At 36.3% G+C, this 27,183-nt stretch overlaps 1 protein-coding gene across 2 annotated transcripts in view; it reads right to left on the bottom strand.

Moving 5' to 3' along the window:
* The window catches only part of ARHGAP10 (Rho GTPase activating protein 10), a 345,140-nt gene that overhangs the window by 214,276 nt on the left and 103,681 nt on the right, over nucleotides 1-27,183 (bottom strand). For both annotated transcript variants that reach the window (XM_051966160.1, XM_051966161.1), the window contains exon 4: nucleotides 3,978-4,049. In XM_051966160.1, the coding sequence (XP_051822120.1) occupies nucleotides 3,978-4,049 (72 nt within the window). The remainder of the gene's footprint in view (nucleotides 1-3,977; nucleotides 4,050-27,183) is intronic.

Raw genomic sequence — 27,183 nt, 5'->3', positions numbered from 1 at the left:
CATCCCTCTTCCTTTGACAAAATCATGTAATCCTCATGTGAAAAATGAATGTTGGTCAGATATGTTGGGGATGGAATGGGAATAGTATTGAACCACATCCCAAGAAACATTAGTTTGAGTACTGGCTCTGACTTGATCCACCTATGTGATTTCAGCCAAATTTCTTGTCCTCTTCTAGAGCTCAATTTCCTCATCTGTCAATAAAAGTTTTGGACTACATGACCCCTAAGGTACCTAGATACCTTGAGCCCTAAGTCAGGCTTAGGGTTCAATACAGGCCAATTAGCCAGAAACAAAACAACATTTTTTCCCTAAACAAATAAAAGATATTTGGCTTCAAAAAGCAATTCAATATCCAGCTTCTCAGGCTATCTCTGTTCCCAGGAACAATCTTATTTATTCTAAGAAAGAATTACAATTTCCCAGAGGCTTTAGTGTGAGAACTACTGCAGGGTATTCTAGCAACAAAGTACCCCAATTCTCATCCTATCATCAACTCTTCCAGTAAAGTTGTCTTCTTACTGGAGAAAGAATCAATGAGGAGACTCACTATTGACCCAGAGGCCAGAATGGACAAAAAGGCTCTGTGAACTAGCTGTAACCTGTGCAAGGAGGCAGACCAGAGGGAAAGCTGAGGAAGCAAAGTAAGAGAGTAAACAGGGAACCTGATTCAGCATCCAAATAGGACTGTTTATTTTGCAAAGAGCTTCCCAACAGTACTTGGCAAGTATTAACTTTCCCAATGAAGGGAGACCAGGCATATTTGGCAAGAAGAGTAAAAGACAGACAACAAATATGAGAGAGGTATTATGATACGGTGGAGAAAAGCAATAAACTTGGAATCAAGTGTATGACTTCAAACTCCATCTGTTCCATTTACCATTGGGCAAGTTCCTTTTCTTCGCTTGAGTTTCATTTCAGTAAAAAGAAAGGTTGGACTAAATACCCTCCCCACCATTCTTTCTAAGTTTAAATCTAATCTATGATCCTATAAATGCACAAAAAAAAAAAATTCATTAAATTCAGCTGAATGACAGACAATAAGAGAGATTCATTTAAAAAAATCAGTCAGTTTTGAAATAGAATCTTTCATTCAAGTTCTAATTTTAAAAGAAAAAAACTAATTTATACATTAAAAAAAAAAGAATACCTATCGTGAAGAAATCTGCACATAAAATCTACTTGTATAAAACACACATATAAAATGTAAGAAAATGAACATGACAGATTATTATGGCATTTTTTTAAAATCAATGTTATTATCCTCTGAAATAGTCAAATACCTAAAGGATCTAAGAGATATAGGTATATAATTTTAAATATACATATGCATTTAAAATATACATATGTGTGTATATTTTTTAGGGGGAACATCAGTGTAGAGGGACTCTTATTGTAGATATTCTCTTCACCCACAGAGTTTATGGTGTATGATTTCAGAAGGTAAGTACAAAGGTGCTTCAGGACTTAAGGGGATGAAATACCCTGTCTAAGGCCACACAGCTGGTAGGTGTCAGAAAAATTAAAACAAGATTTTCTCAGCTTCAAGTCCGGTACTCTACTTGAACATAATGTAATACAAAGAATACTTAATCAAAACACCCAAATTCAGGTCTAACTTTTTGGTGTAAAGTAAATGCTTTTTTAAGCAAAAATAATGGAGACATTCTCAGATTTTTTTTTTTACCTATTTAAATTATGTTGTTTAAAAGGAAAAATATTCTACCCATCAGAGCTATCCAAAAGTAGAAATGGATTACATAGGGAAAAAGTGGCTTCTGCCTATCATGAAGTCTTAAAGCAAAGACTGGCTGATCACTTGACAGACAAATTTGAGAAAAGACTCTTACTCAGATAAAAAAAAAAAAAAGACCAAATGGTTACTGAGATTTCTTCCAACCCTGAGATTTAGTAATGCTATGAAATTAAGAATGATGGTAGAAGATTCCAGAGTTGGAAGGAATCTGAAAGGACAGTTCAAACTGTATAAACCCTTAAAAAGACATAAACATACAAAAAGAACACAGCAAAAATGTTGTAACCACAGGGCTCTAAACAAACAAACAAACAAAAAAAAATTTTATAAGGATCACATGCAGGTAACTATTGACTAAATATTTGGAATTATATGGGGCTTCCTACTTAAGGGGAAAAAGTATTGAATGGGAAGTCAAATGTTCTGAGTTCAAATTTGAGCTCTGCTGTTTATAACTTTACATTTTTGAGTAAAACACTTCACACCTTTCTGGACCTCAGTTTCTTCATCAGTAACAAAAGAAGCAAACTAGGTAATCTCTTATGAGCTCTAGGGGCCTGTTTATTTTTGTCATTTGGGGATTAAATTGAGCTGATTTTATTGAACTGAATCCATTAAATTGAATTAAAATTAATCAGAATTCTGATAAATGCAATGGTAAATTCTGATCCCAGAAGACAAAAGGTGAAACATACCTCTGTAAATCTCAATGGAGAGATAGTGGAGTGAAGAAATGATACATATTTTCTGAGATATTGTCAATGAACTGGGATGTTTTTGCTTAACCAGAGTAATTTGTTACCAGGGAAGGCTTTTTATGATGGGGTAGATATTAGAAAGTATCAGTGATCATTTTTAAAAGATTTTAACAGATTTTTCAGTTTTAACAGATTTAATTGTTAGATATGAAAGCCTTGTGATGACTGTACAATCAGATAGACAGACTGTTTATATTCATATTAAGTGCAAAATACTTTGATCTAGAAAAATTCTTTCCTCATTTTCTGTTCTCCCCAGAGACAGTTGATGGTACAATGGATAGAGCCATGAGATTAGGATTCTCTTCAAATAAAGCATCAGATTCATTAGTTCTGTAAACACTGAGCAAATCTCTTTATATCTATTTGCCTCAGTTTCCTCCACTGTAAAATTAGGGTTATAATAGTACCCAACTCACAAATGTGAAAAGCAAATGAAATAAAAATGTAAAAAGCACTTAGCATAATAACTGGCACACTATACAAATTCCTCTTCCCTTCTCTCTGAGCAGTTCAACTTGAAATAATACAACAAATACAAAGCAGAAAAGTTCACTCAAGCACAACGTTGTTCAGTCATTTTAGTCATTTCTAACTCTTCAGGTGCCCATTTGGGAGTTTTTCTGGCAAAGATATTGGAGCTGTCATTTCTTTCTCTAGCTAATTTTACAGATAGGGAAATTGAGGCAAACAGAGTTAAGTGACTTGCTTGGGATCACAAAGCTATTAAGTAGATGAGGTCAGATTTGAACTCAGGAGGTGAATTTTTTTGACTCCAGTTCTGGCACCCTATCCACTGTGCCAGCTTGTTGCCCCTCATCTACAATAAAAAAACTTAATTCTCCCACATATGATAGAGAAAAGGTGACCCAGATGTTACACCACTGGGATATAATACAAAACCAGAATTCCAATCATTTGCCATTGTTAAATATATCCCAGGGAATCTCTGATAGTTGCAGTATTCATGCTTAAATACTGGCCAGATCCCAAAATGGATAAGTAAATAGATACAACTTACCGAAAACAGTACTTAGCTTCCAGACTATTAAGGGTTTGTTTTTTTTTTAATTATTAGAATTTGAATGAAAGAAAAAGAGTCTCTATTATTTTAAGGTTAACTTAACCCCATGTATGTAAAGCACTTTGCACACCACAAAATATTATACAGATGTCAATCATCATTGTCATCTCCACCTTCTTTAGCCTTGACAGCTTTTTCTATAGATTTAATACCAGTAGGCTAAACATGCAAACCAGTTTTAGGAATGGAAACAGCGATTTTGACCATCCTTCCTAGGAATCCATATTTGTATTTATGACTTTATATTACCCCAAAGAAAGAAAATTCCCACAAATTGTAAAGCAACAGCTGTCCAAGTTTCCAAACGGAGGTAAATCAGCATTATAAAATAGCAGCAAGACATGTTCTGTTTACGAGTACATTCCAACATGGGACAAACCTTTACAGCTCCAAGCTTCTCTTTCCTGAATTTTTCCAAGGGCTTAATCAGGGTCTCTGTTACACTTAATGCCTAGAGAACAAGAATGATAACAAAAGGGCAGAGTGTTAGATTCCCAGGGAGGAAAAAGTGAGTCTTACATTTCCCTCCACCCCACCCAGAACTCAAGTAAATAACATCATTAAGAGCTTCATCTCATCCTGCCAACAACCAGATCCCTTCTCAACTTCAAAAAACTCGGGTGGTGAAGGGAGACAAGAATGGGGGCAAATTTTGCTAAAATATGCAATATTACTCTTTCCACTCTTCAAGGAAGGACTCAGAAAGCGATCTTTCTCTCACGACAAAGAGGTCTATCACATAGATCAACAGAACACTTCTGTTGGATTCTCTCTTTTCCCCCTCCTCCGGAAATTTAAATTTGCCACATTCCTTTTCTGGTAATCAGATTAAATTATGTATAGGCCTGTAATTGTGGCTCAAGTTGGAACCTAGATTCATTAGTTAATACAACTGCCCATTCTATCCAACAATATTTCCTAATATATCAAGAAAGAATCTGGTATAATACATTGAGAGGGCTGACTCAAGAGTCAGAAGACCTGAATTCTCTGATTACCTGGATAACCTTAGACAAGAAACCCCAGTAGCTCAGTATCCTCCTCTTTGAAAGTGTAGAAAATAAATAATAGCATTTATTGTTGACCTTAATAAATATTGACCTTACAGGATTGTGGTGAGGGTCCTATGAGATAATGTATGTAAAGTACTCTGCCAGCTTTCAAGTACTGATAAACATCTATTATTAGCACCAGACCTCTGGTTTCTTTGGTGTAAGTAAACTCCCCAAAGAGGAAATACCTTCTAATAATGCAAGTCATCATCCTCTCTGCAATTTAACAGTCTTAAAGTGTTTCCTACAACAATAAAATCACACACTTATTCTCTCTCCCTATCACCAAAACCTGATTATTTGTATAGTTACCAGAAAATATTAGTATACCCAAAATATTATGTGGTTGGTAGGGAGGAGCGGGTCACATCCTACTTCATCCTCAGCTTACAACATCAAAAAAAAAAAAGTTATATAGGAAAAAGCCTGGCTACCAAACAGCATCTCCCAGCAATTTCAATTTCTGGAACTTGTCCAAAATGCTATGGCTCACCCAGAGAATATAATTTGATTTGCACATAGAATTTGTCAGAAAGTCATTCTTGTGTGTGTATCCTTGTTTTCTGTGGCTTTCCCTAGATTCGCCAGTCTTAATTTAGTAGAGTTTTGGTTTTTTGTTTTATTTAAGAAAACTAGAAAGATAAGACTTTTGTGAAGGTCAGAGCACTCTGGAAAGAAATGAACCCTCCTGTCAGATGTTCCGAGTAACGCACCTTTCCTTGGACCATGATTGGCAGGCCACCGAGTTGTTGAGCCAACAACATCAACAAAGCCAACTGAAAATTAAGTGTTATTTGTATCATTCAGGCAATTGAGGCAGGTGAGGCTTAAATTATTATCATTAATATTTCTAAATATTATTATTTACATTATACAACACCTTAAAGTTCACAAAGATTCATTTATCATCTCATACTAACCTTACAACAAACCCAGGAAGTGGGTATGACCATCAAGTCAAATCAACAAGCATCTCTTAAGAACCTGCTATGTTCCAGGCAGCGAGGTGGGGGAGCAGATAGAGCACCAGGCTGCCCAAGAGTCAGAGAAGAAGCAACAACAAAAACGTTCCCAGCCCCGTGCGAAACTCCGGCCATTATTATCCCCCTTTCACAAATGAGGAAACAGACTGGAACAAGTCACGTGGCTTGGCTGTGGTCATACTTAATGTCAAAAGTGAGATTCCCGACAGGTTTGTCTGCTAAACCATGGGCTAAGGCCCCCAGTGACTCCCACCGGCCAGGGGCTGCAGTGCCGCAGTGGACAGAGCTCGGCAAAGGGAGTCAGGGGAATCACCCTGGAAGCCTGCTCATACAGGCTGAACATCACATCTAAAAGCCTGAAAGTCGGCTTCCTTCATCTGTGTGTGTGTACAGATACATACACGTGTGTACTGCAGTCCAAGAAAACCAAGTGTGCATGATGTTTTTGAAACGTTTCAGTATAAAACGCATCTCTCTTTCTCCCCCTCTCCCTCCCTCCCTTTCCCCCTTCTTTCCCTCTCTCCCCTTCCCCTCTCTCTCTCCTCCCCTCATCCCTATCCCTGTCTCTCTTTCCTTCCTTGGTCCCTGTCTGTCTCTGTCTCTGTCTCTGTCTCTCTCTTTCTCTCTCTCTCCTCCCCTGGTCCCTGTCTCTCTTTTCCCCTCATCCCTGTCTCTCTCTCTCCTCCCCTCGTCCTTGTCTCTCTCTCTTTTCCCCTTGTCCCTGTCCCTGTCTCTCTCCTCCCCTTGTCTCTATCTCTCTCTTCCCTCCATCTCTGTCTCTCTCCCACTCTCCTTCTCTTCCCTCCCCCTCCCATGATTCAGGAGACTGACTGATATCCTTAGCTGCCATCCTCTCATCAAGAGATAGTGGGGAGGGCCAAGGCTATCACAACATTGCGTGTCACCAGGAGGTTGCACAAGGTGGCTGGTTGTTACACTGTGTTTCTTTGTTACAAGAACTTTGTTCGGCTGGGTGTGGGGGATGCCATATCTGAAATGACTAATTTTTTTTTAAATAGCAATAAACTTTAAAAAGAATTATGTAATGGTTTAAAAAGAAAAGAAACTAGTAGGAAAAGCACATAGGCAAGGGTGGGGATGGGTGTTAAGGACCTTAAGTAGGCTGGTAACAGTAGGGCCAGAAAACCTGAGACAAATTCAAGAACTCAGAAAAAAATAAAGTCCAGATCTCACTCCTGAAGCAATTCACATAAATCACTTATCCTCCCTGGGTCTCAGTGCCCTACTTGGAAAATAAGGCAGTTGGACTGCCCCAGCTTCTTAAGTTGTGGATCATGATCCTAAATGGCGTCTTGTAATTGAATGTGGGAGTCACAAAATTATGATTTATATAAGTAAATGTTTGATTTCTAAACCTATTTTAGATATTTTATGTATCTATATATCCACGATAACAAAAAATTTCTTGGATGAAAAGGGGACACAAGGGGAAAAAGTTTAAGCCCTGAACTAGAGGGTCTCTTCATTCCCTTTCAGCAAGACAACCGAACCTTTACTGTCCGAACCATTCATTATCTTTTTTTTAAAAAGCCATTTCAATCTTTTCTTTCTCCTCTACTACTGAACTCCTCAGTTACCTCCTTATGGCATGCCCATGAATCTGAGTTCTTGGAGACCGTCCCTGTACAGCATAAGCTCTGACAGGTTCCACCCAGGCTGTCCACCAGTCACTCAAGCGTCCGCCCAGTTATGTTTGGAAAACCTATCATGTTGGCAGCTGTAGTCTATCTACTCAAAGGAAGATTTGGCTCTTGGGTCAGGGGAATATTACCCAAACGAATGGAACCACAAGTCCTGGAAGGATTTAAAGATCTGCCTCTTCTTAAGCTGAAATTCCTCAAGGTCAGTGACTAAGTTTCCACCATCTCCTCCCTTCCCAGCACAGAGGCGGCCTGGGAGAGGGGACGGGGAAGTCAGCAAGGCTGGCGTTCACTTCTTGCCCTCTGACATATGGAAGCTGTATGACCCTGGACAAATGACAGAATCTCTCAGTGTACCAAGAGGTTGTCTGAGGATATAGGTTATGGAAAAGGGGAGAATTCCTCACCAAGAGTATCCTTAAACAATGAAATCATTGAGAGGAAAAGGAAAGAGAGGAAGAGGAAGCAAAGGAGGGAAGGAGGAAGGGAGAGAAAAAAGGAGGAGAGGAGAAAAGAAAAGGGAAGAAGAGGGGAGGGAAAGGAAGAGGAAGAGAAGGGAGAGGAAGGGGAGGGAGAGGAGGAAGGAGAAAAGGAGGAAGGAGAAGAGAGAAAAAAGAAGAGGGGAGGGAAAGAAGGGGAAGGGAGGGAGAAGAAAGGAGAGGAAGGGAAAAGAACCATCCAATGAGGCTGGTTGTGAAGGGCTTTAAAGGCTGGTTGAAGAAAACTTTAAATAAGGAGGAACATTTTAAATAAAGGGGTTTGTTTTAATATAAAGGTAATGGGGAGCCATTGAGTCATCTTAACAGGAAAGTGGCTTCATATAACCTTTATCACTGGTGTTAGCAGTGAAACATTTTTTTTGTGTGTAGCTACCTAGAAATTTTTGGACAATGTTTCTCTTTTATCCCCCTCACATATCTCAAGATAGCAAGCAATATTATCCTCAACTTGCCTCTGAACTTCTAAAAATCTTGAAATACTTAGATCCATTTTTTCAGTAAAAGAAAAATATTCACTTGATGAAATGCTTCTGCCAACTGCTTTCGTTTTGAAGCTTTCTGGTTCAACCTTGGACTTAGAAGCTTCCCTTTTTCTTCTGCAGTCTTTGCAGGTAGCAGCTCAATCAAATCGTCATTCAGAATGTTCATTTAATTTCTTTCAGAATTCCTCACATAAAATCAAATTTGCATTATGTGAATTTATGAAAAGCAACAACTGTCTATATACTTTCTTCCATCCAAGGGGATTAACTACCTCAAAGACTAAAACCCAAAAGAACAAACAAGACTGGAGTTATCCAAATTCATTATCTTCTCCTGCACTCCTGTCTTGAGAGAAAATAAAAAGTAAAAAGACCACTTAGCAGGTCTTTTTGTGGTAACTAAAAATTGGAAATTGAGGGGATGTCCATATCAATTGGAGAATGGCTAAACATGTTGTAGTATATGGATGTAATGGAATACTATTGTGCTATAAAAATGATAAGCAATTAGATTTCAAAAAGACATATATTTACATGATACAGAATGAAGTGATCAGAACCAGAAAACAGTATACATAATAAGACCAAACTGTACAATGATCAATTGTGAATGACTTAGTTATTCTCAGGAATATAATAATCCAAGACAATCCCAAAGGAATCATGTTGAAAAATAATATCTACGTGTAGAGAAAGAACTGATGTAGTTTTTTTCTTGCAAAAAAAATGACTAACATGGAAATGTTTTACATGACTGCACATGATGATTGCTAACCATATTAGGAAAAAATTAGGAAAAGGAGGGATAGAATATGGAATTCTCACCCAATGATTAGTAAAGTACACTGTAAACAAGTCACTTAATAGACATTTGTTAAAAATGAAATAAGGAAGGGCAGCTAGTTGATGCAGTAGATAAAGTATCAGCCCTGAGGTCAGGAGAATCTGAGTTCAAATCTAGCCTCAGACTCTTAATACTTCCCAGCTGTGTGACCCTGGGCAAGTCACTTAACCCTGATTGCCCCAGCCAAAAAAAAAAAAATAAATTAAATAAAGTGATGAGAATGAAAATATCTCCAAGGGATCAGAAAATTAAAAGTTCTAATCTTCTATTTCCAAAAGCTTGCATCTTGGTGAAACTGAAGGTGAACTGAGTTGAATGGGGGAAGAGGAGAAAGAGAAGATAAGAGAAAAATTAATCTGATTATGCCAAAGAAATGCCAAAGAAACAAGAGGAGAACACAGGATTTGTTTTTATTTGTTGGTTTTAAAGGAGGGCCAAAAATGAGAGGAAGGAAGGTCTATCTAGAACACCAAATGTTCTTTAAGTGATTTAGTTTCAATATTTAAACAAGGTCGCTGCATCATCCATTATACATAAGTAAGATGCAGACATAGCCCACAGCTGGAAGGAGATGAAGTCCACAATTGTGTCTCATGCACAGGAGCCTTTTTAACTCTCTCCACAGAGAGTTCTCTATCGTGAACCATGTTTTTTAAACAATGGCTCACAAAATTATACACAGCCTTTCCACAAAGACCCAGTATTACACAAGAGCAATTATAGGTCATTACACTTGTCTGGTATACAGAAATAATTTAATGCTATTTTTGTCTAACCCCGGAGGCTAAGACTGGTGTGGGAAAGGAGTGAAAGGAATTTCTGATACATACATTTACATAAAGAGACACAAAAAAAAGGGAAAACAGAGAGATCATGGATCAGTTAAACTTCCCAAATTAAGAAGGAAAAAAAACCAAACATTAAAACTCATGTGCCTTCTTAATTCAGCTTAATCATGGAAAATTTTTGAACCAAGTCTGTTAAGCTTGGAAGATGCTGAGAGGTTTTAGAGAGAGAGAGAGAGAGAGAGAGAGGAGACAGAGAGACACAAAGAGAGAGAGGGAAAGGGGGATGGAAAAAGGGAGAGGGAGGGAGGAAGGAAAAGAGGAAGAGAGAGAGGAAGAGAGAGAGGGAACCAAGTATATTAGGCTTGAAAGATGCTGAGAGGTTATATTTATATATATATCCCCCAACCTGATCAAAACTCCTCTTTCTAACATCTCTAACAAGTAGAAATCTGGTCTCTATTTGAAGACTAGCAGTGAGGGAGACCCCACCACCATCCAAGACCCCACCACCATCCAAGGCTAGATCGGTCCCACTTGAATTCTGGACAGTTCTGTCATAAAGGCTCTCCTTCCACCAAATCAAAAACTGTCTTCATGACTTGGAAGAGATACAAAAGAATCTATCATGTATCCAAAATGATTAGATGTCTGGAAACCAAGAACTGTAAGAGAAAGACCAAAGAGTTGAGACTATTTTTGAGCTTCTCTTTAATACGATCAATTACAGAATAAGAGATACACTTACTGCCAGACAACCTACAAGCTCTTTTTAACACTGTTTCTCCTACACAAGACATCAAAGATCACTTTAGCCTATTCTACTAGCTCAGAGTAAATGATGATGTAGAATGACTTTAATAACTTTGTTTAAATGCATAAAAGGTTGAGAATAACTCAGTATATATTTACATTGTAGATAAGATAAAGTTGGCTAGGCAACAGCAAGTTCAAGAACGAGGTTGGACAGAAGGAAAAAAAGATTTTAAGGTAATCTCTAATTGTGTCTATGACCTTGAGCATGTTAATTCAATACCACAATCTTTTAGGAACTGTAATATTTTTTTTTGCTTTATATATATGCTTTATTATCATACTCTAATTAGCTTTAAAATTATATATTGTTAGAATGAGTAATTATATGAGTAACACCTTCTCACATGAGCTCTTTTTTGTGATTACCTCACTTTTCTTAAATAGAATTTACAGTTCTAAACACTTTATGTAACACAGGATAATAATGATTTAATAAGTAATAAATCTTTCAACCAGGTAAATGATGTTTAAACCAACAAGACATATGGATATCCATGATGCTTTTTTCTTGTATTTATGTCAATAGACAAATCCATAAAACCCCTCATTTCATATTGGAAAAAATAAACATGTATGTAAAACATGACATGCTGTATATTAATAAATGTGCATACACACACACACATCATACATACAGAAACGCATATCCCAAGAAAGAATTATGAAATTTACTAGGAATAATAAGTTTTTCTTTTTCTGATATTTTATTTTTCCAATCATATAAAAACCAATTTAAAAATTCATTTCTTAAAATTTTTCATTCCAAATTCTCTCCCTCTCTCACAATATCCCATCCATGTTGAGAAGACAGACAATTTGATATAGGCTATACATATGTAGTCATGAAAAACACATTTCCATCTTAGTCATGCTGTGAAAGAAAACAGAGAAAAAATAAAATTTTAAAATATGCTTCAATCTGCATTCAGATTCCAGCAGTTCTTTCTCTGCAGGAGTATATCATTTTTCATCATAAACCCTTTCTAACTGTCTTAGATCATTGTATTGCTGAGAATACTCAAGTCATTCAGTTAATCATACAATATTGCTATTACTATGTACAATTCACTTTGTACTATGTATAAGTCCACATGAGACTTTCCAGATCTTCCTGAAACCATCGTGCTTATTGTTTCTTATCGCCTTCCAGCATCATTATATCCCACAACTTGTTCAACCATTCCCCAATTAATGGGCATAGAGGTAGGGTAGTACCTTAGAATTGTTTTAATTTGTCTTTCTCCAATCAATAGTGATTTTAGAGCATCTTTTCATAAGACTATATATAGTTCTGATTTCTTCATCTGAAAACTATTCATATTCTTTAACTACTTGTCAGTGGGGAAATGGTGTGTTCTTGTAAATCTCAAGTGCATGGAGAACTGATTGAAAAATTAAAATTTTTATCAGAAAAACTTGCAATAAATATTTCCAACAATTTTCTGCTTTCCTTCTAATTTTGGCTATAAGATTTAATTTAAGGTAATGAAAATTATCCATTTTGCATTTCATAACTCTCTATGTCTTGTTTAGTAATAAAATTTTCCTTTCTCCACAGATCTGACAAGTACACTATTCCATACTACCCTCATTTACCTCTAGTATCACTCTTTAGGTCCATATCAAATACCATGTTGACTTTATCTTTATATACAGTGTGAGATATTGGTCTTCATCTAGTTTCTACCAAAATGCTTTTCAGTTTTCCCAGTAGTTTTTGCCAAATAGTGAGTTGCTGTTCCAAAAGCTTGGTTCTTTGGGTTTATCTAATAAGTCACTATGGTCATTTACTATTGTGTGCCTAATCTATTTCATTGATCTAACATTCTATTTCTTAGCTAATACCAGATTATTTTGAAGATTACTCCTTTATAACACAGTCTGAGATATGGTATGGCTAAAAGACCTTCCTTCACTTTTTCCCCCATTGATTCTCTTGATTTTCTTGACTTTTGCTCTTTCAGTTGAATTTTATTATTTTTTTTTTTTTTTTTTTTTTTTTTTTTTTGCTGAGGCAATTGGGGTTAAGTGACTTGCCAAGGGTCACACAGTTAGGAAGTGTTAAGTGTCTGAGGCCAAATTTGAACTCAGGTCCTTCCAACTTCAAGCTGGTTTCTATCCACTGCACCACCTTGAGGCCCCAAATTATTATTTTTTCAAAAAATAATCTTAATAGTTTCATAAGGTGTTGAATAAGTAAATTAATTTTGGTAGAATTGTTACTTTTAGTATATTGGCTTGGCCCAGTCATGAGCAATTAAGATTTTTCCAATTGTGATTTGGAGAATGAGTTTTCGAAGAGCTTTTTAAAAATACCTAAACAATTCTCTTCTTTATCAGAAACAAATTCATGCTCAACACTACAAGAGTGAAGATCAATTAATAGCATTTATTAAGTTCCAACTATGTGTCAGGTATTAAACTAAATGATGGTGATTTTTTAAAAAGTCAAAAAAAAAATCTCTACCCTCAAGGAACTTACAATCTGATGGGGAAGAAAAACATGCACAGACACAAAATAGGAAATAATTAACCAATAGAAGGCACTAAAATTAAGAGGAGTTGGAAAAGGCTTCCTATAGAAGGTGGGATTTTAGTTGGGATTTAGGCAAGAAGGTCTATATCTAGGGCAGAAGAGGGAGAGCTGTCCAGTCTGGGGGACAACCAGAGAAAATGCCTGGAATGGAGAGACGGAGAGTCATATTTGTTAAATAGCAAAAATGCTGGAAATAAGTAGCATATAGGCATAATGGTTGCCCAATTTCACTTAATAGCTATTTAATTACCTATTTTCAAAGAATTATAGAATGATGTTGAGAAAGGCATTCATTCATCTAATACAGGAATATCAAAAATCAACGATTTCAAATTGGTATTAATCAAAAATGACCTCATTTATTAATCTTTAGATATGACCTTGTAAAACACAAAAACCAGACAGCAATAAAAGCTGTGAATCTCTCGCCTGGAAATTCTTCAATTCTTCTTTTGGCGGGTACAGGCCTCAGGAAATTAAGAGGTGACTGGATAAGAAACCTAACCCAAATAGGATTAAAGGCTTAATGCCAATCTAGAGAGGTTTCTAGCAGTCCAGGGCTCTGTACAGATAAACTCTGTCCTATTCAACAGATCAACTACTTGGTTGAAGATCTAAGAGATGCATATCAAATGAAGAGGCTGAAAATGAAAGGACTAGGGAAAGAAGCTAAGAAGGATCACAGATACTTTGGCTATCACAACCAGGATATTTTTTTTTTTTAAGTTCAACAGGCCGGGACAAAGGGCCAAAACTAACAAAAAGAAATTTAATGGAGATTCTTGGAATGTCTTCCATTTGCATCCAAAGGTTCAACTGTACAAGTACAGAATGGAAAGGACCTGCCTTAACAGCTCATATGAAAAAGTTTTTGGAAATCTGCATGCCTTTGTCCAGGCTGCTGCTCAAGCCTGGGATGCACTCTCTCCTCCCCTGTCTGCCTTTTCAAATCCCTGTTTTTTTCCAGATTCAGCTGAAGCACAATCTTCCACCTGAATCCTCTCTTGTTCCCTGCAGCTCCTGGAGCCTTCTCTCCTCCATTTATCTTGCATTTATGCAGCATCTATGTCCACATTGTCCCCTTTATTCAAATGTAAACTCTTTACGATCAGGGAGTATTTCACCATTGTCTAGACATCCTCAGTACCTTGTGTGATACCTGGCAACTGAGCTGAGATAAGAAGAAGAGGTAAAGATGGAATACAATCCAAGTCTGGGGAACAGCTCAGATAATTGCACTTAAGTGGGAGAAAGCAGTCAGTAACCCAGTTTGACTGGAATGGAAAAAATGCGAAGGTAAAATCATCTGAAATAAGGCTAGAAAAATAGGATGGGAGAATTCAACAAGACACAATAAAGTAGCAGAAGAAAATAAGTACAATGAAGGGAAGCCCAAGGATGAAGGTGGGGAAAGCATCAGTGTAGAAGAACATCCAAGAGGATCTAAGATTGTGTGGACAAGAAGCTCCCATTGCTAGAAGCAATCAACCAGAGGTAACTCTACTGCCTGAAGGAAGAAGAGGGGATTCCTATATTAAAAAGGAGGCAAGACTAAAAAACTGTCTTCTAGTCCATTGCCACATTCTGGGTGTAAGATTCCAGATGTGTGTACGGGTCCTGGAAGAAGAAGAGGAGAAAGAGAAAAAAGCCTTCATGTATAAGGTGATATTTATCTGAGCTTTGAAGGCAATTTAAGTATTCTAAGAAGTAGAGCTGAAAAGGTAGTGCATTCTGGACATCACGAAAACATAAAATGGAGTTCCACAGATGAGAAACAATAATATGGACAACAAGCATTTATTAAGCACTTAGTATTTATCAGGTGCTGTGCTACATGTTTTACAAATATCATCACATTTGCTTCTCACAACAACGTCGAGAAGAAGATGCTATTATGATCCCCATTTTACAGCTTGGAAACTGAGGTAAACAAAAGTTAAGGGACTCACAGTCTTTAAGTATCTGACACTTCAGGTCTTCCTGACATCATGGCCAATGATCTATCCACTGCACCACCTAGTTGCCTTTAATTTAAGAATAACTCAAATTAAGGGGATGTGGGAAAACTGGGACCATGATACATTGTTGGTGGAATTGTGAAATGATCCAACCATTCTGCATTATGTATACTGTATACCCTTTGATCCAGAAGTATTTCTCCTGGATCTGTGTCCCAAAAAGATCCCAAAGGAGAGAAAGTACCCCACATGTAGAAAAATGTTTGCAGCAGCTCTTTTGGTGGAGGAAAGAAACTTGAAACTAACTGGATGCCCGTTAGTTGGAGAATAGCTGGATAAGTTATGGTATATGAATGTTATGGAATATTATTGTTCTGTAAGAAACAATCAGCAGGATGATTTCAGAAACATGAACTGATGCTAAGTGAAGTGAGTAGAACCAAGAAAACATTGTACACAGCAACAAGAAGATTGTGTGATGATCAATGGGATCATTGTGTGAAGAACAATGGGACTTCTCAACAATTCAGTAATTCAAAATGATTCCAACAGACTTGGCTTGGAACATGCTATCTGCATCCAGACAGAGAACTATGGAGTCTGAATATGGATCGAAGCATATGATTTTCTTTGGGGGTTTTTTTTCTCATGTTTTTTTCTCTTTTGGCCTGATTTTTCCTGCACCTCATGACAGACATGGAAATATGTTTAAAAGCATTGCACATATTTAACTTATGTCAGATTGTCTGCTATCCCATAGAAGAAATATGCAAGAAAGGAAGGAGGGGAAAAAAATTGGAACAAAGTCTGACAAAGATGAATGTTGAAAACTATCTTTACATGTATCTGAAAAATAAAAAAAAAACATTGAAAATTTAAAAAGAAAGAATAGTTTATGTTTCAAAGGCCCCAATAACATACTTGATTGACTGATAGAAGCCATTAGTTGTTTTTTACCCTACCATCAGGTTGTTGTTTTTGTTACTGTTGTTTTTTGGAAGGGGAAGGACAATGGGGAAGGAAATGGGAAAGGAGGAAAAATTATGTTTTTTATAAATTAAAAGAATAAGAAAACATCCCAATCTAATATGAACCACTAATTAACAGGAAATTTTAAGTATCACAAAGAATTCTGATAATGTAATGACCAATTAATTTCAGAGGACTGATCACAGAGCATGCTACCCATTTCCTACTAAGAAGACAACAGTATCAAGATACATAATGAGACATATATTTCTTAACATGGGCAATGTGAAATTTGTTTTGTTTAACTATGCATTAACTGATACAAGGGTTTTCATTTTCTTTTCTTTTTCCAATGGTGAGGTGAGGAAGTGGAGGGGAGAAGTGGTACTATGGAACAGGATAGTTAAGGGAAAAAAGAGAAACAAAAGAATCATTGAAGTATTGTGTTTTTTTAAGGGCACCAAAGAGAAGCAAGGCCAGTGAAAATCATAGATAAGGAGGAGCTCTCTTTATAATCTCTTCTATAGTCTAAAGGATCCTATCTCCTCCAGTGGGATGCTTCTAGCAATGGGAACTTTTAAAGTGACACATTGAATTTATCATTTCTTTTAAAAATCTGTCACATAAGAAATATCTGCAATTTCATGTATAATATGCTTCTTTATGTTCTACTAACGTCAGTTTTAATACCTCAAAACTGCAGTAAGATTTCTGGGACTTGTTCATAGCAACAAGAAGATTATATGATGAGGATGCATTCTGATGGAAGTGGATTTCTTTGACAAAGAGACCTAACTCAATTTCAATTGATAAATGATGGACAGAAGCAGCTACATCCAAAGAAAGAACACTGGAAAATGAATGTAAACTATTTGCATTTTTGTTTTTCTTCCTGGGTTATTTTTACCTTCTGAATCCAATTCTCCCTGTGCAACAAGAGAACTGTTTGGTTCTGCAAATATATATTGTATCTAGGATGTACTGCAACATATCTAACATATATAGGACTGCTTGCCATCTAGGGGAGGGGGTGGAAGGAAGGAGGGGAAAAATCAGAACAGAAGCGAGTGCAAGGGATAATGTTGTAAAAAAAAAAAATTACCCTGACATGGATTCTGTCAATATAAAGTTATTATAAAATAAAATAAAATATATTATAAAAAAAAAGAAGATTATATGATGATCAATTCTGATGAACATGGCTTTTTTCAACAATGAGGCAATTCAGACCAGTTCCAATGGTCTTGTGATGGAGAGAGCCATATGCACCCAGAGACAGACTATAGGGACTGAGTATGGATCACAACACAGTATTTTCACTTTTTGTCGTTATTTGCTTGCATTTTGTTTTCTTTCTCTCTTTTTTTCTTTTTTTGATCTGATTTTTCTTGTGCAACACAATAACTGTGGAAATATGTTGTGGATCATAACATAGTATTTTCACTTTTTTGTTATTTCCTGCTTGTATTTTGTTTTCTTTCTCATTTTTTTCTTTTGTGATCTGAATTTTCTTGTGCAGCATGATAATTGTGGAAAACAATTAGAAGAATTACACATGTTTAACATATATTGTATTACTTGCCAGCTAGGGGATGGAGTGGCGAGGAAGGGAGGGAGAAAAAAAATTGGAACGCAAGATTTTACAAGGGTGAATGTTGAAAGCTATCTATGCATATGTTTTGAAAATAAAAAGCTTTGAAAAACAAAAAAAAGAGCAAAAAGTAAGACTTTTAGGACTCCTGGTATATAAATAGAAAACAAGGGATATGTACATTTTAATTAAAATTAATTAAAATTAAAATACATTAAAATTAAAATTTCAGTCAACAAATATTTACTAAGTGCCTACTATGTCACCTCTGGAGAGGCAGACTATACTATATTGCTTTTCTGTTTTGTCTCCCTTTAGTACAATGGTACCTGACAAACAATAAATGGTTGATAAATGTTTATTCAGTCATCTATAAAATGGGGAGAAAAGTACTCATAAGCACTAAAGATCAGTGTTTCTATAAAGATCAAATGAGGAAAAATATATATAAAGTTTGAATACTTTGTATTTTTCTACCTCAGTAATTAAGTAGCTAAAATAAATATTTCCAAATATTACAGGAAAAAGTCCTCTTGTAGCAAGTACATTTTTAAAAATATTTAAGAGGAGTTTTAATTTAAGCACATCAATCTTCCTCCTCAATATAAAGACTGTAGCTAACCTCCATGTTCTTTATCACTTCAAGCATCCATTACTTTAGTATCCCCACTGATCCCTGATAAATAAGAAACCTGAGAACTAAGAAGAATTCTCACTGATGTCTCCCACGGTCATCATGATAGTTCCCTTTATAGTCCAAGCTAAAGCTGTACTCAAGATAATCATTTCTCTTCTAAAGCAGAAAAAGGAATGATAAAGGGCAAATTCATCTACCCCAAATATTCCCTGAACAGCAGGACAGAGTCTCCTGAGTAATAGCCACAGAATCACAAGAAAAGGTCAGAGCCCAAAAAGTCACCACATAGCAACCACATCAGTCACAGAGAGACAGCATGTTCCATGGGAAAGTGTGCTGGATCTGGCATCAGAGGTCTTGGGTTCAAATCTCACTTCTGCTACTTACTATCTTGAGGGTCTCCTAGGCTTTGTTTTCTCATCTATAAAAAGAACAGCTAGATGCTCACCACAGTGCATAGAGCAATGGGCCTGGAGTCAGACTCATCTCCCTGAGCTCAAATGCAGCCTCAGATATCCACTAGCTCTGTGATTCTGGGCAAATCACTTAACCCTGCCTGCCTCCATTTCCTCATCTGTAAAATGAACTAGAAAAGGAAATGGTCAGTTATCTTTGCCAAGAAAACCCCAAGTGGGGTCATGAAAACATACATGACCAAAAAAAAAAAATTTCAACAACAATTTTCCCATGATTAATGTGAAAAGAAATATCCTGGATTTTTTTTGGGGGGGAGGGGAATAGAGCCCCTTCGAGAAAAGAGGAATAAATAAATATCACTCTTAGATTACATTTAGTCATGACAATACAAAATACATCCATTTTGCAAAAACCGAAAGGGCAGTACTTTCTGGTGTCTCATCTCCCTCTATTCTGAACATCAATTTATGTCCTAACTCCAAGAAAAACGTTAGAAAAGTTGCACTAACTCTGGACCCTATCCTGAAGTAAATTTGAAATCAAAATAAAACTTAACTGACCAAGTAGAAATAGTGCTGTATTTCCAAAATGAATCTAACTCAAGACATGAAACTTGGTCAAGCTTCCCAGAGGACTTATATTCCATTATTGGTACAAATTTGTCACTAGAACATTGGAGTTTATTCAAATCTTAAGAAGAACAGGGCTGCAAATTGTACTCTTAGACAAGGGCAAGACTTTAACTTAAAAAGGCCAACAGTTCCCATTGCATCCAGGGCTACCTTCATCCTATTGGTCTATATCTGGCCACTACACCCAGATGGCTTCCCGGTGACTCTGTACAGCCCTTTTTTTGTTAAATCCAGTTAATCTTCATTTAAATCCAATTCACTCAGACTCATGACAACACCTCCCTAATATCACAGACATCTTGAAAAATGAAGGAAAAACTACAACAAAAAGGACTAGATCAGACCCTTAAAATGTTCATGGGAAAAAATGTTGGCGGTAATTGTGAGAAAGAAGGAGAGGTTCTAGAGAGATCCCTCTAGGAGGGATATTCTTTCAAAAAGGATAAAAAAGGATTAGTGTAACATTTTTTTAATGCATAAAACAGGACATTCATATGAAGAAAGGCAAGATTAGCTTTGAAACTATTTTAATTAATAAATTTCTTTTAAAATGCAAGGTGTGCTGAAGTCAGGAAGACCTGAGTTCAAATCTGGACTCAGACACTTAACACTTCCTGGCTGTGTGACCTTGGGCAAGTCATTTAACCCCAATTGCCTGTGGGGGGTGAGGGAGCAAGGTGTGAGAAACACAGATTTCTTTATTTCTGAAATCTGTCAAAAATAGAATGAGAGACAGAAGGGAAAAGGGGAGGGGAAAGGAAAGGAAAGAAAATTCTATACCATTAGATTAAATTCTATAATATTCTCAATCTCTTTAAAGCTTTGGAAAATTTAAGAATTTTAATATGTGACTCCTCAACTACTTATTATCACACCTACTATTATCATTATTTAAAACCTCTAACTCTAGACATGAGTTAACAAAATTCTTTGTTCAAAACAACTCTTTGAAGTAGGTAACTTTTTTAACCAGACTTATGTTTATATTAGTCTATACAGGAACTCTTATCAATGTAGGTTGGCACCTGTATCTTGAGAGAAAAACCTGGAGCACTGAAAGGTTAAGTCACTTGCTCAAGTGCACAGAGCTGGTGTCCATTAAATGTAGCGTTGTTTCTGAGGCTACTATCCACTATGCTACAACAAAGCGGACGAGAAGTATTATTTTGCCCATTTTACAGGTTAAGAAGACTGAGGCTTAAACAGCCTCAAGCCTTCCCCATAGTTAGAAAGCTAATATCTGTTGAAGCTAGGATTCCATCCCAGATTTTCAGTCTCCAGTCAGTCTATTCTTTCGATTATATCAACCTGATTCTTCAGTCTTAAAATTTAATCAAGGAAAAAAAAAAGTTCTTCTGGAATTTCTATTGCATTCTGCTTTCTTTCTGAACTTTGATTTCTATTGTTAAAAATAAATAACAACTGAGAGCAGGAAGAAAGTAAATAAATAAAATCGCAGGAGTAAGAAAGCAGTTTTAATGGAAGTTAGCTAGCCATGATGGATAAAGCACTGGCTTTGAAGTTAGAAGGGTGCAAATTCAAATCTGATCCTCAAATACTTATTACCTATATAATCCTGGGAAAGTTATTTAACATTCAGCTACTCAACTTACTTATTTGGAAAATGGGAATACACATACACACACACACACACACACACACACACACACACACGTAATATATATACTCCCAAATATAAGGACTATCAGAAGAAAATGAGATCTAATTTGTCAAATGTTTTGCAGAAGTTATAGTTCTATATAAATTATATTTATTATTATATTAAATTATGTTGGTATTTATTATTCAAGTTTATATTTCATTTTAGATTAAAATATGGAAAGTATTTTCTATACTATAGCTACATATAATAGGTATCCAAGAAATCACTGTTGACTGAAAAATCTGGGTTCTCGAGCTGAACAATCAGAAAAGACAACTTTGCCTTTTCTAACTATAAAATACCCATCTCCCAATTATTCTGTGAAACAAGAGCTATTTGAATAGTAGTTGAGAGGAGGGGGAGGGGAAAGAAGAAAGAGAGGGGGAAGGAGAGAGAGAGAGAGAGAAAAAGAGAGAGAGAGAGAGAGAGAGAGAGAGAGAGAGAGAGAGAGAGAGAGAGAGAGAGAGAGAAAGCTTGAACAAAATTTGTTTTCTGAAAACTGGATTCCTTTTAAAAATTAGAATTTAGCCCACATGGGCTAAATGTCTTCACTCTTGCCTACTTTCAACACATCTTTCATGTGTTGGGCATGAATAATTTCTCCAATCAATCCCTGCCTTTTAAATCTCCTCAGTGGTTCCCTATCACCTACCAAATTAAGTTCTAACTCCTGTTCTTGGTATCCAAAGATCTCCCCCATCTGGAACCACCTGACTTTTCTAGCTTCAACTTCTTTTACATTTCTCAACAGAGGCTACTGTAGAGGGCTGAAACTCTTGAGTTGATGCACTGAGGTCAGGACTGCCGAGCACTTAAGGCTAACTACCAATTGGACAATACTCTACAGGCATATGCTTGGAAAATAGTCCTTCCCACTATACTGTGCTGGCTCAATGATTGGTATATACAGAGGATTGTAGGAGGGACTAGGGGGTGGAGGAAGAAGAGCCAGAGTCACTTTGGCAATGGACTAGGGAGAAGGAGGTTGTGGAGATTCTCTTCCATCCCCTTCACTTCTACCCCTAAAGACCAAGAATAAAGACTAAGGACTTTTGCTTATCCTGACTCGGCTGATTCTGAGGTATCCTAAACTGAAGTCAAATTCTACAGCTTGAACACAAAATTAGTCCTGTCCTCCAGCATCTACAGCTTTTTTTCTTCTGTCTGTCTCTCTTTTTGAGGCAATCACTAACAAGCTTTCCCCTTGCACTTCATCTTTTACTGAAATCCCTTTCTTATTTACATCTGAATTACCTCTTTTACATGCCCTACTGGACTCTAAGTCTCATCAGAGATACCTACCAGCTTCATAACCCTGAGTCAACATCCAAGAGCTCTTGAGGCAATTCTCCAGGGCCATAAATTGGAAGAGAGAAAAAAAAAAGTTGCCAATCTGCATTGGTAAAGGGATTTTCCCCATCTGGGAGTTCCCTGTACCAAAGAAATACCAAATCTGGTTCCTATCACACATACCCACATATATATGTATATATACATAAACTTGGAAATATACATACATAATCCTCTCTCCTCAACCTGGAGTCTTCCACCTCCTATAATCTCATATCAAACAACCAGCAAGTACTTATTAAGCTGCTATTATGTGCCAGACACCAGGTTAAGCATGGGGGAAGCAAGGACAAGAATGAACCTTTCCTTCTGTGTCCTAAATAAGAAGGGGATTGAGTTGGGGAGAGAAATGGGGAAAGACAAAGTGTGTCCCAAAAGGCTTAGTGTCGTTTTAAGCTTAAAAGTTTTTAGGATACCATGTAGAGATACCCATAAGAGATTAGGGATGGTTTTGGGGAGAAGGTTTGGAAAAACAGAAAAGGTTTGATGTAAATGGTTGCATCGAAATTAGGCTCTGAAACAAAGGAAAAATTTTCAGTGATGGAAATGAAGAGGGAATGCTTTACCATGCAGGGGGGATACTCAGTGAAAAGGTACAGGAGAGGAAGGAGAAATTCTATTTATGAGAAATACTAAAGTCAACTGAGCTGGTTCAGGGTGGGTAGAGTGAAATAATGTATAATCTATCCATTTCTTCTGTACTATCTTAAACTGCACATTAGCTGGGAAAGGAGAAACATCTCTCCTCTGTCCCAATGGTGCAGATAAATCTAACAGATTAGTTAGCTTGGAAGCCCAGAGAAAAAGGCCCTTAGAGAATGAAAAACAGGAAAGGTAAGTTTCAATACTCGGAGCAAAGTGGAACATGGCAAACAAAAAAGTGTACATTATTGAAGGAATGACGGAAGTGGGGAAGTGGGGGAAGCTCAGAAACAACATGAACTCGGTGGTTCATGAGAGGGTAGAATCTGTCTGTCCAGTGGGATGTCAGAGGCAAACAATCGACTGGGCACCTTCCAAAGGTTGATAGTAACAGCGATCTTCATAGGTTGTAGATAGATGATTGTTTTTCTTACAGTTGCAAATACATATTTTCTCCCCCCCAAAAAAAATCTAAATTTTTAAAAGAAAATTAATTTTTTCACAATTTAACACAGATTTGCACATATAATCCTTTTTAAGCATCGGTTCAAAAAAGGAAAAATCTCCATTTGTGGTTGGCAGACATTTATGTCAATAATAACTCAATAGAATACACAAAAAATTACTGAAAAAAATTCAACACAGCTCTTTCTCATTACCAAACAAACCCCAAACCAAACCCCAAACCAAACCTACTCTAAATTGTTTTGAAAGAAACAACAGATTCTAAGAGGCAGAGAATTCTAGTCATGGGAAACACCCGATGCTGCGGCTAAGAGAGGAAGTGTCCTGGATAGGATTCATAAATCTTTTATTGGCTATGCAGGGGATGGAGTCAGCAGCTAACACTGATGGAAATGTGTCTTACGTTCCAAATAACTTGGAGGATTTTTCAAATTTAATTTGTTTTCTCTCCATCTCACTTCCCCAAAACGACCATCTTTGTAACATGCAAAGTCAAGCAAAATAAGTTTTTGTGGTTTATGTCTGTTTCTGATGTATATGTCTATGTGTACACTATATCTGGTTATACCCACATGCTGTATGTACACATACATATATATATATATATATATGTTGTGCATATATCTAAAGATAGCTCTGTGTATCTATATGTCATATATACATGCATATATATTGTATACACCTATAGATATCTGAATATGTCTATATATTTCATATACATGCACATGCATACAGGTATTATGTATATATACATATTTAAAGACATCTGTATATGTGTCTATCATATATAAATATGTGTGTGTTGTACACAACTATAGATATCTGAATATGTCTATATATCACACATATATGCACATGCATATAGGTATTACATATATTCATGTGTGCATGTATGTGTATGTATGTGTATGTGTGTATATGTACATGTATCTAAGGATATGTATCCCTCTATCATATATGCTTGCATGCATGTGCTATATGTCTCTGTAGATATCTGAATACATCTATTATCACATATGCATACACATACATATAAGTATTTTATACACACACACATATACATATACACACATGTGTGTGCATGTGCATATTCTGCACCCTGAGTCTATCACTTCTCTATTAAAGATGAGTAATGGGTCTCATCATGAATCCTTGCTAATCAGAACACTGTATTGATCAATTCTTAAGTCTTTCAAAAGCGGGTTGTCTATTAGCATGCATCCTGTTCTCCAGGTTCTACTCACTTCACTCAACTTATATGTGGCTTTCCAGGTTTCTTTGAAACCATCTCTTTCATCATTTCTTCTTTTTTCTTTTCTTTTTCTGAGGCAATTGGGGTCAAGTGCTCAGGGTCACACAGCTAGGATGTATGGTGTCTGAGACCAGATTTGAACTCGGGTCCTCCTGACTTCAGGGCTAGTGCTCTGTCCACTGCACCACCTAGCTGCCCCTTCATCATTTCTTAATGACACAATAGTATTCCATGATATTCATATGCCATAGTTTGTTCAACCACTTCAAGAACTGGCATCCAGTTCCTTGCAACTAGAAAAAGAATTAACAATGATTTTTGTGCATATAAATCCTTTTCCTCTTCCTTTGATATTTTTAGTAGCTCTAGTGATTACCAAACTATTGGTAATAAAGAAAACAAATTAACTATTAAACTAAACCAAACTAATTAGTTTTGGGAAACCTAGCAATGGTAACATCATACACAGTTTTAGCACCTTTTAAGGGAGTAGTTAGAAACTGCTTTCCAGAATGAATGGATAAATTCATCTACCTTCCTGTGCTAATAAGCCCCTTAGCTAGCAGTCCCTCTGATATTTTGCTTGTAATAAGGGTTTGATTTTATTTTTCCTCAAGGATAAGAGGTTAGACACAGTGGCTCCCAAAATCTGGTCCAGAGCATCCTGGGAATCTCTGAAATCCTTTCAGAGAGTCTACAAATTCATAATTAGTTTTTATTTTTAATGTGATCAATATCTATAACTATAAACCACATAAACAAAAACTCTTTGTACAGATCCTCAATCATTTTTAATAGGATAAAGATATTGAGAACAAAAGTTTGAGGACCAATGGTTAGAGGGAAAGAAAATGTTTCTTAATTGAAGAAAAAAATAATTTTAAAAATCCACACCTTGAAGAAGGAGGGGGCACCTGCATAGTGTAATTAGATGTTGAAGTCTTGGGCCATATTTGAACTCTGGTCAAATCATCCTGTTTTCTCCACTGTATTAGGAAGGGTTGGATTATATGACATTCTAAGGGCCTTTCCAGGTGCAAAACTATAATCATATGATCCATCCAATAGTGATGCCTTACATATGTTCACACATGCTTTGCACCACGTGGAAATTCACACTCGTGGGAAAAGTAAACTATAGTATGATCCTTTAATGTAATTCAAGACCTAAATTAGACAGGTACTAAATAAATAACAGGCATGAACAGAGCCCTTTGCAAATAGACTTAATAAACAGAGCCCTTTGCAAATAGACTTAATAAACAATCAAGACATCAGAAACACAAGCCCTTTTAGAAAGAACTGCTAAAACCTCTCAAGGATTTACAGAAATGTCTACCTTGTAATTAACTAAGAGTCACTGCTGAAATTAAAGGGACAGGAAATTTCAAAGGATACATCTTAAAGTAGGAAAAAAAAAGTTAGCCCTAAAGTTACCATTTCACATAGTGACCAGAAAGCCAGGTTTGTAGTCAAGACGCTTGAATGTTGCCTCACATAGTGTTTACTAGCTATATGACCCTGCAGGTCAGGTAAACTCTCTCACTTTTAATTTCCTCACCTGTAAAACTACAATAGTAATATTGTATTATTACACTGTATATTTTATTACAATAATAGTTATCACACAAATGAGATAATATATGCATACTGCCTAGCATCTAGTAAGATTATTATTATTATTATTATTGTTTATAGAGTTGTTCTGAAGAGCTAAGGAGATAATATAAATAAAACACTTTGTAAACCTTAAAGCATTATATATACATGAGCTTCTATTTTGCATCACCTAAGCAATCTTGTTATCTTAAATAATGCTATAAAATTTCAAAATGTACAAACAAACTTTTAAAGTTCATTTTCGTTTTTAAAATAAATGTCTTTCAACATTTTGGAAGTAGGAATGGTGTTGAGGGGTGAAGAGAGACAAAAAGTAAGATTCTTTAAAACTCAGGAAAAGTTGACAATCATCGCCCTTTAAAAGAAGCCGATGGGAAAAAATAAAATTAAAAATTAAAAATTAAAAAAAAGAAGCTGATGGGGCTGTAGGGCTGGAATCAAGAAAGCCCAATTTTAAATTTAGCTTCAAACATTAACCAGTTTTGTGGCAGGCACTGGGGAAATCATTCAAATTCTGCCTCATTTTTCTCATCTATAAAATGGAGATAATCACATCCCTTCTTGGAGTTGTTATGCGGATCAAATGAGATAATAAGAACAATTAGAAAGTGGTATTTAAATGTTAGCTAACATAATCATTACTAGTGATATATGGCTGGACAAAGCCATTTTATCTGTGTGCCCCAGTTTCTTCATCTATAAAGATCATAATAGTACCTACATAAACAAA

Source organism: Antechinus flavipes, chromosome 6, assembly GCF_016432865.1.
Source record: "Antechinus flavipes isolate AdamAnt ecotype Samford, QLD, Australia chromosome 6, AdamAnt_v2, whole genome shotgun sequence".
Taxonomy (NCBI): domain Eukaryota; kingdom Metazoa; phylum Chordata; class Mammalia; order Dasyuromorphia; family Dasyuridae; genus Antechinus; species Antechinus flavipes.
This window is presented reverse-complemented; position numbering and strand designations above follow the sequence as displayed.